The 13,826-nt window shown below is 31.3% G+C and overlaps 1 protein-coding gene across 5 annotated transcripts in view; it reads right to left on the reverse strand.

Moving 5' to 3' along the window:
• Positions 1-13,826, reverse strand: part of LOC125068257 (POU domain, class 6, transcription factor 2) — a 143,208-nt gene that overhangs the window by 3,132 nt on the left and 126,250 nt on the right. For 3 of the 5 annotated variants that reach the window (XM_047677344.1, XM_047677345.1, XM_047677343.1), the window contains 4 exons: positions 5,561-5,741; positions 3,644-3,697; positions 2,683-2,766; positions 490-626 (listed from right to left, as the gene is read on the reverse strand). In XM_047677344.1, the coding sequence (XP_047533300.1) occupies positions 490-626; positions 2,683-2,766; positions 3,644-3,697; positions 5,561-5,741 (456 nt within the window). The remainder of the gene's footprint in view (positions 1-489; positions 627-2,682; positions 2,767-3,643; positions 3,698-5,560; positions 5,742-13,826) is intronic. The other 2 variants (XM_047677346.1, XM_047677347.1) reach the window with 2 other exon arrangements.

A 13,826-nucleotide genomic window follows, 5' to 3' on the forward strand; every position in this document is an offset into this window, starting at 1 on the left:
CGTGAGGATTTAGTTAATATCTGTTTTAATAACGAAACCAATAATATAATTCTTTTCGAGTTTATAGTTCTTATAATTTTTATATCTTTTTTTTTGTGTGATATGCCTCATAATTATAGTCTTTTAAAAACAAACTTATACTTAACTTTTACGAATTTAAGACGAAAAGGGACAATTGTATTTATATGTTTTATTATCTGTGTAAAATTCAATATGCTATGTTTTATGGTTAATATGTAATACTTTAATGACTTTTATTTATTGTTTTTATATCGTTAGAGAATACTACTTTTCGAATATTGCCATTTACTTCAACGTAAATCTTGCGTTATATTATGTACCACAATAGTTCTGAGTACATACTTTCACAACACCAGTAAACCAGTCGTAATTAATGGCCAAGAGTTGGCTACTATTTTCGAGTACTTTTGATATATAAATATTCTGAAATTGAGGCCTATATTTCAAAAATACTGCAACTGAACTTACCAGACGGATGTGTGTTTCTTTCGAAATGCGCGTTGAGTAACTCCAGTGCTTGAGGCGTGAAGGACGTCCGCCGTTTGCGTTTCTTACTCGGTTCCATGCCTATAAAATCTGTCAAATGGTTCTGACCTGAGGCGTACCTGGAAGGATACAGAATGATATTTAAAACCTTCAATAATACTCAGTTTTCCAATGCACGTAAACCCTGCTTAAACGTTAAGATAATAGTTTAGTACAGATTTAACTAATACTGTTTGGTATATTGGTCCGGGTTGATAAGTGGCATCACTATTGCTAAATCTAATAAAAAGCTTACAAGTTTGTTAAAAAAAAAAAACTAAAAATTCCGTAGCAAACGCAATTGTAGCCGAAATCGAATAAAGATAAAAAGTTATGTGTTAAAGAATTGTTTAATGTATCACTGTACATGAATTTTATATATTATTTTAAACAATAACATGAAAGATGACAAAAAAAAAATCATTAAAATAAATTCTTAAGGATTTCTTTAAAGATAGAAAAAGCAAGTACGATACAATAAGCGCTATAGAAGCATACGCGAGTTATTTAAAGCAAGCATTAATTAAACATGCAACTCTGAAGTAAAGTAGATCAGACTTAATTTCTTTTCAAGTTCATATTGAAAACCAAAATAAGCTGATGAACATCAAATGGAAATAGTACACCTTGGTCTGGTTTCATAATTTCATTGTCATTTGAATCTGCTTACATATATGAATCTTTAGTTATGAATAATTTAAATAATGTACCGTCTGTAGACGGGAAATTATATGCGTTTCAAATGTCTCGTATAAATTGTAATGTTTAAAAAAAAATACATACAATATCGTTATGGTGATAAAGATTTAGAATTTATGTTTTTTTTTTGTGACCGTTGAGACGAGATGGCCCAGATGGCTGAATTTTTGGTAATCTAATAGGCCCGTTGAAGGAAAATATCCCGACGAAACCAGCATGTGTCTCCGTCTTTATTTTCATTGATAGATACTTTTGACTATTGGTATATTAACAGGCTATTTATTACTTTACTTTAGTAACTGATTTTAAAGACCGAATAGTTCATGGAATTATGATTCCTGCCTTGTATATGTAACTTTTTGTATATTTAAAAAAGTTAAAAAAGAATTATTGTTATTGTCTTTTATTTAGAATCTAAATTAACAACTAATCGAATTTTAATTTTTAATAATATTTCACATTATCAAAAGTTTCGTGCGAGAGAAAATATCTATTTTTTTATTAACGAATGATTATGAACGAAAGCAATGGAGTAGAATGTGTCAATTCAATTTGCCAAATTGGTGAAATCAAATGAACAAACAAACGACACCCTCGATCATGAAATGACAATTAAAAACTTAACAAGATGATTTGCTAGTTAACATTAATGAAGATGAAACGGATGGTTATATCTTTATTAATTCAAGGACTGTCGTTAACCAAGGCGCTCGTTAAAAATTACCACCAAGAGAGAGCCGATTGCAAATTCAACGCACCATTTGCAATGTTAAACCCGTCCCGCTGCATCCAGATAATGCATTTTAATGATGCAGAATGTAAAATCGATAGATCCTAGTGGTCCTTACAAGATATTAAGTGGTCTTTGGGGATTTAAACGACACCTGGTTTCCTTATGAAATTTAAAACTTCAACGTTACATACATACATACGTGTTTACGTCGCGTGAATCCATTCAAGTCGCGGAAACGATTTTATTCCTGTTACATTATTTTCAAATCATCCGTTTAATATGTTTTTAACAAATAAATAACATTGTTATTGAATTTTAAATTATATGTATATAATTAATAATTTATAAATCATGTGTTTGGCATTCATAGTATACGTGAACATGAATTATTAAAAATATTAAGTATCAACAATTAGATTTAAATAAATGAACACATAAATAGTTACTATGATAATGTGATAAGCATTCAATGTAAAAACAAGCTGTATCAAACGTAATAAACGTAAATGTGTGTGTTGGTTATATATAATAATAATAATAATAGATAGATAAAACGAAGCATATGGGTGCACAGATAACCTAACCAAAGCTCAGTTAGTCCAGATTTGAGAAATATCTTTCACGTTGCTAAGCGTTAAGGCCAAATGTGATACACGGACACGGTTGCACAATACGCACATATTCACTCAAACAGTAATAGTTACCTCTCTTCAGCTTCCTTCATCCAACGTTCAAGCACCGGTTTGATTTTCTGCGCACTTTTTGGAGTTATATCCAATTTCTCAAATCTGTATCGAACATAAATTTGAATGTTAGAAACTTGCACGCACCGCGCGATGAAGCCTTTACGCGATAAAATTATCCCAATCCAAATTAACAGGCATTAATACAGGACATTGACATTGCGTTAACGTTTAGACATACAGAAAAAAAAAACAATAGGCAATTTAGGCCAGCGAGGTAATCAGTTTGATTAATACCGTACATTGTAACAATAAAATGAATTCAATTAGAAACGAAAGGTAACGTATGCCAATGCCCTGGCTTTGAATTGCGCAAAATGAATTATAAAAGAAAGAAAAAAAAAACAAAGGTAATGAAATAATACATCATGCTAGATAAGACGGAAAGTTTGAAATTAATCGAGACGTAACATATAACAAATTTGATAAAAATTCTCACAACGATCACTCATAACGTCGAACAGACTGTGCCCGGTACATTAGTGTGGAGCGTTTGTCTTAACATCAAAATGTGACTCGCCTGATGCATAACGCCTTCTTACAGTAATTACTCATATGTAAATACGGTATACGTGTGAAAAGGAAAAAAGAAAGAACGCCAAAACCGGTAATTAGAAATAAATGTATGCGGTTACATTCACGTGGTATGCACGGATCGCCGATCGAGATAAGATAACATTAAACAGCGTTGAAACATTTTGATTTAAGACAATCGACATACGGATAGGACCGTTCCGTGTGTGGAAGCGTGTGCTTAATGTATGTAACAGGTCAGTATCATCAAAGCTATCGTACTCGATAATTTTATCTAATTGCTCTTTAATGTTCGTGTAATAATTATTCTATAGAATATTAAAGTCTTTGTTGGTTAACGGTAACTTCGAGGATACTTGGTGTAGGGTAAAGAAAACAAAACACATACATGTTTTGTTGTTGTGAAGACAGCTGAGCTGCTAGCATCTGCGAAGCCAGGGCACTGGGGACGGTAACAGATTATATGTTAGAGTATGTTCAGAGAAAGCACTCCTTAAAATATCTAAGGAACACAACATATTATGTTTAATGTTAAGCATACAAGGAAATAGAGCCGCACGCATGGTTTACTCTCCGGAATAAGTGATGTTATCGTCTGTTACGCAAGACGTGCGATCAAATAGCCACTGTGAATTCTTTATTCCACATATGATAATTGAAGAGTATCCTAAAAATAAAATAAATCATAAACATAGTAAACAATACCTCTGTCGCAAGCGGGAGACGCGCTGACGCAGTCTATCTGATATAAAATTGTAATACCGTCCATGCTTAATTCAATATTTGTCGATATCGACAATGATCATGAGAACATTGACCATATAAATATTAAAAGTTATTCGAGTCAACGGTATTCGTAAAGATCAATGACAACCTAAAGTGTCGTATCTTATATACATAGAAGTTTTAATGGCATTTTATGTATTAATTCCATACATAAAACTTTTTTTTCATTTCGTAATATGAAAATATACGTTAATAATGCACTATTAAGCAGTTATAAAAAAATAATAGATTCCTTTGTCAGTGCAGCCGGCAGCGTCACCAGGCCCGTCTAAGTGATGCATAAGGTGTATTCAGGAATAATAAATTTTAATTATAATGCAAATTAATTGAGTCCAGCATAATCAAAGGGGTAGAAACCGTGTAGCGGCGTCACAATAGCAAATTGGGGCGAAAGAAAAATTAATGGAAAATGAAATCACAACGGGACAAAGACAGGGGAATTCTACTTTTTTAATTACACGAAAAAAGTAATTACGCCAAGATAATTAATTAACTGGAACAGAAGTAACGATTAATGATTTTATTATACGAACGAGGTCGGTGGGGCCGAGTTGAAATTTCTTTCGAGTCGTCTGCCTCCTTGGTCGAACGGACCGATCTCGGAAACGTTCTTCGAAGGTTTGATGTACTTTCAATTAAACATTATTAGGAAATCGAAGCCCGTGTAATAAAGGCAAGGGAACGACAATAATTATTGAGTACAGATCAGTCGTCGGTAGTTATTTTTTTATAATTTATTTACTTGTGTTACATTAGAGAAATATTTTCGATCCATTTTATCAGAAATATTGTAAAATTGTTCACAAATCTATTAAAATATACCAATTCAATTTATATATATAATAATTATATCAATCTAAGAATTTGAGTTTAATTGTCATACATTTAGTTGAGTGTGTTTCAACGTAACGATTTATTAATGTAAAAAGTTATTACATTTTTTATATTAATGTCGATGAAAATGAAACTCTTAATGTATGTAAATCTACTTGTGGGTGTAAAAAAAATGTTTAATTACCACGCCTGTCTGGCCTTTAAAAATCGTAGGCCAAGACACAGCGTAGCAGAACGGAAGCCGTCCAAATGGTAATTAATTAAACGAATTGTAAGCAATGAAAGGAGTCATGCTGTTTTACAAATCACTTCAATTAACGTTATTAAAAAGTTATTGTGATATCTGGAACTGCGTGACGACTGACCGATAAAATTTGTTGCCAGCCCCGCGGGCCTTCTGAGACCCGAAACAGATACGATGTTTTGACTATTATTAATAGTATGATTTACGTGAAATCTTAACTGAATACTATTTTATCATATATTGTAAATGAATTAAACCAAGCGTGCGACTCCGATTCGTTATCACATTTTGATTCGTCAGATAAAATCTTTAAAGTTGCCAGTATAATTTTTAGAGAATTTATCACTAAAAATTTTATTTAGGCATACACAAACGACTAATAATAAAATACAAAGTGAGGTGAGCAAGTACATTAAAGTGCGTTTTTAGTAAAATTCTCACCTGCAGATGGCACTTTGGCTGTACGCTGGCCCTTCAGTGACAGAGAGCGCCTGCCCGACTTGCGTTTGCGTTAGGCCGAGACCCAGTCGCCGAAGTTTAAAAGCTTTGGCGAATTCTTTGATGTCTTCTAGGTTTATGCCATCGACTACGTTGCCAGATGACTGACTGATGGTTGGTTGATCTGTTGACAGAAAATTTATAACGGAATTCAATAATAAGTATTTGTAAATATTATTAAAAACAGATCAAGCTAATATGTAAATGACGTAATTCAGAATTTAAACGTTTCGATATCCCTCAGACGCCTTCGAAGATGATATTATAGATAGGTTTAGTGGGCAATTTATGTAATTAGCAGATGGTGGCGGTGCTAATTATGCGGAATATCATTAGTGAGGAGACGTACCGCGGCAGCATCCCCCTGCTTAGCTAACCGATGACAAATTACTTCCCTGCCTTACCCCACTAGTTTGAGCAGTAGTCTGCACCAATTAAGACAAGGTAGGGTTGGTAAATTGGCAATCGTTCCTCCATTTACCGGTGTACGGTGTACCAAACGCAGACGATTCGTAATTTCGTTTATGTGCCGATGAATTGTTATTGTGCCAGCTTGGGGTCGTGTGAAGTTGTCTATAATTTCTTGAGATGAAAGGGAATTATTCAATACATTTTTGAAAATCGAATACGATTACTTAGTCGAGTTTAAAAGCAATACATTAAAAATTGTTTCGTTTTTTTTTCCAGTACGAAATGATTCCTCTGTGCATCGTATGTCTACTTTTATTTTTTGATTAATTAATACATATTTTTAAAAATAATTGAAATCATGAAAGTAATGAAAATAATTGAAGTGATCATTCTTTGCATCATATAATTTCACATGACAAAAAAAAATGTCAAAACACTTTTAATCACAATGAAAACAATTGCGAGTATGAATTTAATGATTTGATTGTCATAATTACACTTGACGAATTTTAACTATTCGGCTGTACTTTGTTCATTTCATTTTTATTTATTTCATTTTATTCGATGTCTTTATCTTGAAAACAGCTAAATACCAATTGTGAGTTTGTTTCCCAATTATCCAGTATCGCGTGATGAGACGCACCCATTAATTAATTTACAAAGATAAGTCAATTGGCTAAGCGGTGGTAACTATGGCGCGCCGAATTCAATACTAATGCATCAAGATACCGTACTCTTAATTGTTTAATACATGTTATAAATTAATTAGATACAATTACGGTTTGCGTGTTTTCTGTCCGAACGTTTATTGACCCGCGTTACGTGTATGAGAACAATTTAAAAAGTAATGCCAATTAAGTATTTTTGGCAGTTACTTTCTTCGGTATTGGCGTGTTTTAGATATGTACGTTCTTAATTATGGAGCGAACTTTCGGATCGGTATTACCTGATCTTTGGCCTGTTTACAAGGTTGCCGCTGTCACGAAATTAATCGTTGAACGTGTTTGTATCGACTTCGAAGTTTTGCAATTATTTTTAAACTTATTCATTAAAAGATTTGGGAAGTAAACTTAATAATTTATACAATATATAAATATAATATTTAAACTGAATTCAAGTTGACTTGTATTAACGGTCTTAGACTACAAGCCTTAATTAAATTACACAATAATTTAAAACAGAGTAACAGATCTCTAGATAGACTTCATAAGTATTTAAAAACAATTTTCCTAATTTATACGTATGAATTGCGTGACGATAATATTACTCTGTGTCCATTAAATGTAACCATATTATGTATCGAATTCGATCTCAATTTCATTTCGTTTTTCAAACAGCATTTTCACAGTTAATACCGAAATAGTTTCCTCTTCAAAATGATCCACTAATATCAGATTTGCGTTTGTTGAAAGCTCGTTAATGCGGTTCTCACATGCTAACATCATATACGAAAAATTCAACGTTTATAGAAACTGCCCGTCATATCGATATTTTATATTCAACGGTTGATTGTCCTTAATTAAAGTATTCGAGTGATTATATGATGTGTGTGTATTAAGAGTATTCTATGTGAATGACATAAGGAACAAAATCGTTAGCATATTAAGGTTCGACACGCGAATTAAAAATTTGTGAAACATTGTTAATAGATCAAATTATCCGCGCCGAATCGACTTATTTCGTGGTACAATTATGATTTAGAACGGTATAGCTTTGTATCGATTAATTTTATATTATTAAAGTAACCATTTGAGTGCTTTCGAGAGTTTATTGGAGGAATAAAACGACGCTCTAAGTTTAACCCTCGTAATATTATCGAAGTTTTCGATTCGATTTGTAATTAAAATCCCATTTCATTATGGAATATCTATTATCGGATGCCTAATGAAAATTATATAATTGTTCGATTTAAAAGTTTACTAAATATTTTGTTTTGCTAAAAAAAAATTTTTTTCAATGTTTTAAATTTATTTTTTTAAATTTGTAGTATTAGTTTTAGAAAGTCGTTGTTATTTGTAAATATACCTATTTATATTTTATTTTAAGTCGTATTACTCTTGTTACATTATTTAAATTTAATTGTATTATAATATATTTTTTATTCTAGAATTAAGCAAATACCAAACGCAACAAATATTTATTATTTGATAGACACAAGCGCGGGACGTATTGTTAAATTCCATTCGGTAATAAAACTACAAATTAATTTAAAGATGCTAGCGTCTGAATGAAGTGAATTCTTCTATATACGGAAATATGTGTATTTATTGAAATGCAAAGACAATATACTATCGCATACAAAAGACCCGATACCGAAACAAGCTGGTAGAGGACCAGTATTCTTTGTTCTTTTTATTGATCGTGTTCAATTTTATCGACTACGTTAATTATTTGTAATGGGTTTTAATTAGTTAATTAATTAATTTAGTCGGAGACGAGAATGCGGCGCGAGTCGGCCCCTTTGATGTCGCCACTTAGGCTTTATTTTGACCGCTTTTGTAAATTTTTAAATTCAAGATTAAAATTCTGGGAAATAGTTATTGTCGATCATGAAATTGGCTACATTTTTATGTATGAAAAGGTATTCTATCTATGTTATTACGATTTTTTCACGTTTCAAGTTAGGTGATGTGAAGAAAGATCTTTCTGCAAAATAATGGGTTTTAATGTATTGAGTTAAATTATTTTAAAATACCGACTCTTTACTTTATTTCTGAAGTATATATGTATGCTTTTATAATTACCCCTTGATGATTAAAAAAAAAAAATAACTCAAGCTTAATAAATTTATGTTTATTACTTGCATTGGTATTGCAATAAAATTTAAAACGATTTTTTGTATTGCCCAAGACTGTACTGATGTCGTCATCATTTCACCTAACATCCACTATATAAAATTCATCGAGGTAAACGTATCTGTCTGTCTCATCCGAAAGTATCCTATCGATTTAATATAGACAAATTAGTGCTGCCAGTAAACATCAGAGGAACAAAGTAATTTAGTAATTGTATCCACTAACAACGAATTAAATAGTAATCAATAGAACTGGGCCCTCGGGCAAGGCAGTGGCGTTTTCTCTCACCACGACACGGACACGATATGATCTAGAAAGTATTTTGAAAATATCACATAGTTGTTAAATAATTTAAGATGTTTTTTTTTTATCCTGTCATCTATTGGGTTGTAGATTTCAATCGAAAGAGGGGAACATAAAAACGAAACTAAGATTTACGTATTCCATGCGATTTTCTAATAGCTCTACCAGATTATACACTACAAACTATTTTTTTTTTATGTAATAGGTAGGCGGATCGGCAAATGGGCCACCTGATGTTAAGTGGCCACCACCGCCCATAGACATTGGCGCAATGTTAACCATCTCTTACTTCGCCAATGCGCCACCAACTTTGGAAACTAAGACGTTATACCCCTTGTGCCTGTAGTTACACTGACTCACTCACCCTTCAAACCGGAACACAACAATACCAAGTATTGCTGCTTGGTGGCAGAATATATGACGAGTGGATGGTACCTACCCAGACGGGTTTGCACAAAGGTCTACCACTTTATGCAAACCCCTTGCAATTTTATTTAATTTATTAATATGTATCTTTTTATAATTCAACACTATTCTACGCGTATCCACTTTAATTTTATTTCCAAAGTTCCGATGGCAACTTTGTCCCACAAAAACGTCATTTTTTTAAATAATTCATATTAAATACTTAAGATTATTTAATTTTGAGCTACTTCAATTGTAAAATTTGTTAATTCGCATTAACTTCTTCCGTGATTGTGAAATAATCTATATATAAAATATAACCACTAATAATTATTATTTATGAGTTTTGTTTAATATTTATAAAATATATGTTTCGAGAATGTGTATATGCTAGTATTGAATGCCCATTGTATGCAAGAATATCAAAATTTCGACTAGCAAATACTAGTTCACGTAATTATAATTTTTAAATTTAGTTAGTAAATAAAAATTTAACAAAGAAGGTTAATACACCATATTAACCTTAAACCTTATAATTTTAATGTATAAATTATGTTATATAAATTATACATTAAAATTATAAGGTTTAAGGAATTTATTTTGTTTCTATATCGTTTGATTTGCTATAAATCATCAATACATAGTATAAGACAAAGTCGCTTCCTGATGTCTGTCTGTCCCTATGTATGTTTAGATCTTATAAAAAATGCAACGGATTTTGATGCGTTATTTTTTTTAATATACTAAATGCTATATGCAGAGTGATTCAAGAGGAAGCGTTATATGTATAATCCATGCATACTATAGTATAGAGAAACACCGATGATTTTATAGGTTTCTATTGTATGTCGGAAATAACCGCCTCTTTTTGCGCCTGCCTACATTGCAAACGCTGGCTGAACCCTACGAGGTAGATCAAAATAATATACTACATTGTTGTATACACCTATAATAAACATTTTTTATCATTTATTTTTTACGAGAAATAATGGCTTATTTACGAAGCAATTATAAGTAATACGGCATTAATCCTTATCCAATTAATACCTTGAATACATTGTGCATTTAATACAGATCTATATGACCCTCAACTGAGTGAAAAAGCTGTGAACATTGTATATAAAGACATTCTGTAGTATTTTTCGTATCAGCATTGCACCCGTGCGAAATCGGGCCTAGCTAGTAACTTATAATATGGATTTAATAACAAGTTTAATGTTTAAATAAACTCGTATGGTGGACTGTGGTCGCGATAGTTTGGATGTATCATCGTTGTTTTCAAGTAGCAGATAACATAGACTTGTAACAACTAAGCATAAATATGTACGTAACTTCGTAATATGTGTAATTTTTATATTAAAGCGAGACATTTTGAAGGAAAACGTTGAAGTAAATAATAAGATATAATGTACAGACATATTGTACCCACGAGTATATATTGAGTTGAGACTTTTGAATTATATCGTGGTTGTCTGTTTATTATATTCAATAAAATGTTATAGAAAATATAGTATCTATGCATACTAATTTGTGTATTATTTTATTTACTTTTTATTTTATACACATGTTAGTAGGACGGGCAAATGCGACATCCGATTGAGAATGACCTGACATGAAACAATGTTTAGAGAAATTGATTACTAACAACGCATTGTTTAAATTAGTATTATATTATTTGAAGGCTTTTGTATATAAGATTTTGTATAATTCGTTGCCTTTTAAGTCGACCCGTCCAAAGCATCATTCAATTTCGACAACAATATGTTCAAACATGATTTTTGGATTAAGGTTAAATTTTATTTTCATGAAAATATTATAAGTAATATATTCAGCTTTCGCACTACTGATGACAAATCAAAAACCTTAAAGAGTCTTCTCTTCTCGTTTTTGTTTTGGGTTGCTTATTCCGAATCTAAGAGTCTTCAACAGTTTGTAATTTGAAATGACCCAAACCAAAGTATCCTAAGTCACAAAGTTTGCTCCAATATTTGCTCAAATGTGTGGTACATGGTTCTCGCAAATCGAGTTATAAGTCAACATATCCATCGTCGACTTACATTAAAAGTAATTAGCACACATCAGATCGGTTAAACGAGAAATAGCATTGAATCGATACACTCATTATCAAACAATTAGCCGTCTGAGTCCCACCTCAACATGAACACGTGTTTCATTTCGAAACAGTGTATTTGTGTCGTTATGGAACTAGTAATGCTATTTTGTAGATCATTAAATGCGTAATGAGTAAAGCATTACGTTACGAAGAATCTGTTTTTATTGATTTTTTTTTTATTCGAGAAGAAATCAAATGGTAGGACTGTTCTTCAGATAATCGAACGTGGTTTGAATAAATCTAAATTCCATCTTCAGTCGAATAACTACCCCGACACAGGAATGTTTTCGGAATAATGATTTTTCAAAAAATATGGATTTTTTTTTCATATTATTTCCTTGTATAAGTATGTAGTTGATTGGTCATATGATACAAATTAATTTCAGTCTGTTAAAATAACTTTTACCTAGCTCGCAGTTGCGCTACCTGCAAAGGCTGTGTTGATTGTTAAACTAGCTTCCAAGGCGCTTCGTATCAAAATTACCATCTCATACCAAATGTGTAAGTATTTCTAGTAAAAGCATTTATCATTACAAACCAAGTACAATATTATTATATAACGCAGATAAAAAATATATTGAATTTTATTTCTAATACAATACTCATATATTTAAATGCACTTCATTTTTAAATAATTATTTCGAGTATTTAATAATAATTAATATTTTAAAAATGATATTAAACACCTCGGATAAGGGTTATTTTATTTTATAACTAGTTACTTAAACAAGGGCAGTAGTCCGATCTACATCCAATCAAAAGGTGAAAAGTTAAGTCTAAGTGAAGATCTGAAATAACAAATTGGTCTAGCTAGTTTTAAGGTCACGTAACAGAAATAAAAGTCTAGTCGAGACGGTAGGTTAATAGGTCTGACGATACATACGTCAGCCTTTTAGTTCTTCCATAACAAAATGGGCCAATAAAAATAGTATATTGTAAATATACAAACAGATGTCTGGCGCTCAAAATAGTCATGTGAAATGATTTATTTACGTTCGTACATATAAATATATGTATGTATGTATATGTATTTTAGTACATATTTATATGTAAAATATATGTAATTAACTTATATTCAAAATCAATATCCTGTGTATTGTATTTAAAGTCACTTTTTGCTTTAAGTTTGTATTATAGTATGCAAATTAGGAATAACAACAAAAAAAAAATACAATGTCGTCCCCTTAAAGTCAAAAAACCCAGTCCGATCGCATTGTTAGATACTTTTGTAAACGAAAGTAATATAGTTTGAGCTGTGCGTTGATATTCAGTCAGTCAGGACTTATTGTCGTGTATGAAAATCAATTTTATATAAAAAAATAAAACATTTGTTATATTTTTCACTGTCTATAGTAAGCCTAAGCGGGTACCATAGACATTGAGCTGTAAGAAATTTTAGCCACTCATAGCCAAAAAAATTATCTACATAAATACATAAAAATTATACACTATTTTAGTTAAAAAAGAGTAGAATTTTGTAATTATTTTTAGAAAAAAGTTTTATCAATTCATATAACTCAACTATGTACTTATATTTTATGTTTTGTTATCATCTATGTATATTAAGATAGTGAAAATAATTAATGATGTCTAAATGCTTATAAAAGAATATCACATGTAGAAGTGCAATTTATCGCCAGTATTTAATATTCAATCGAATAAGTGACAATATATACGAATTATCTAAATGCATCGTTCATACGATTACGTCTCGTGTGTCTCTCGTAATCGACTTTGCACTCAGTTACCGACGCACTGACTAACTCTAAACAGTGTCTGACTTCAAACTCTTTATAGTATTAGTTGAAATAACTATACATTGTTAAAGTTCCAGTCAGCTAATGGATCGCCTATGCTTAGAACGAACAACTTTTATGGATGAGTACAATTGAGTTACAAAAGTCGAAAATAACTCGCAGTTTGTAATTGACGTTTTGCTTTGTTTTAAATCGATTAATTTGTAATTTACGATACGAACTCGATACGACTATATTTTTTAATAAAAATACCTCTATAAAAAAAGGGCGACTTGAATCGAATTCTGTTAATTGTAATTAAAAATAATATATTTATGGGTGTAGAGTGTTTGCTGTTTATGAAAATAATATCAGCAGTGCCTTTCTATAAGAACTCATATAGTATCTCACTGGTATGTTATAAGTGACTTCCGGTGATACGCTAT

Source organism: Vanessa atalanta, chromosome 13 (assembly GCF_905147765.1).
Source record: "Vanessa atalanta chromosome 13, ilVanAtal1.2, whole genome shotgun sequence".
NCBI lineage: Eukaryota > Metazoa > Arthropoda > Insecta > Lepidoptera > Nymphalidae > Vanessa > Vanessa atalanta.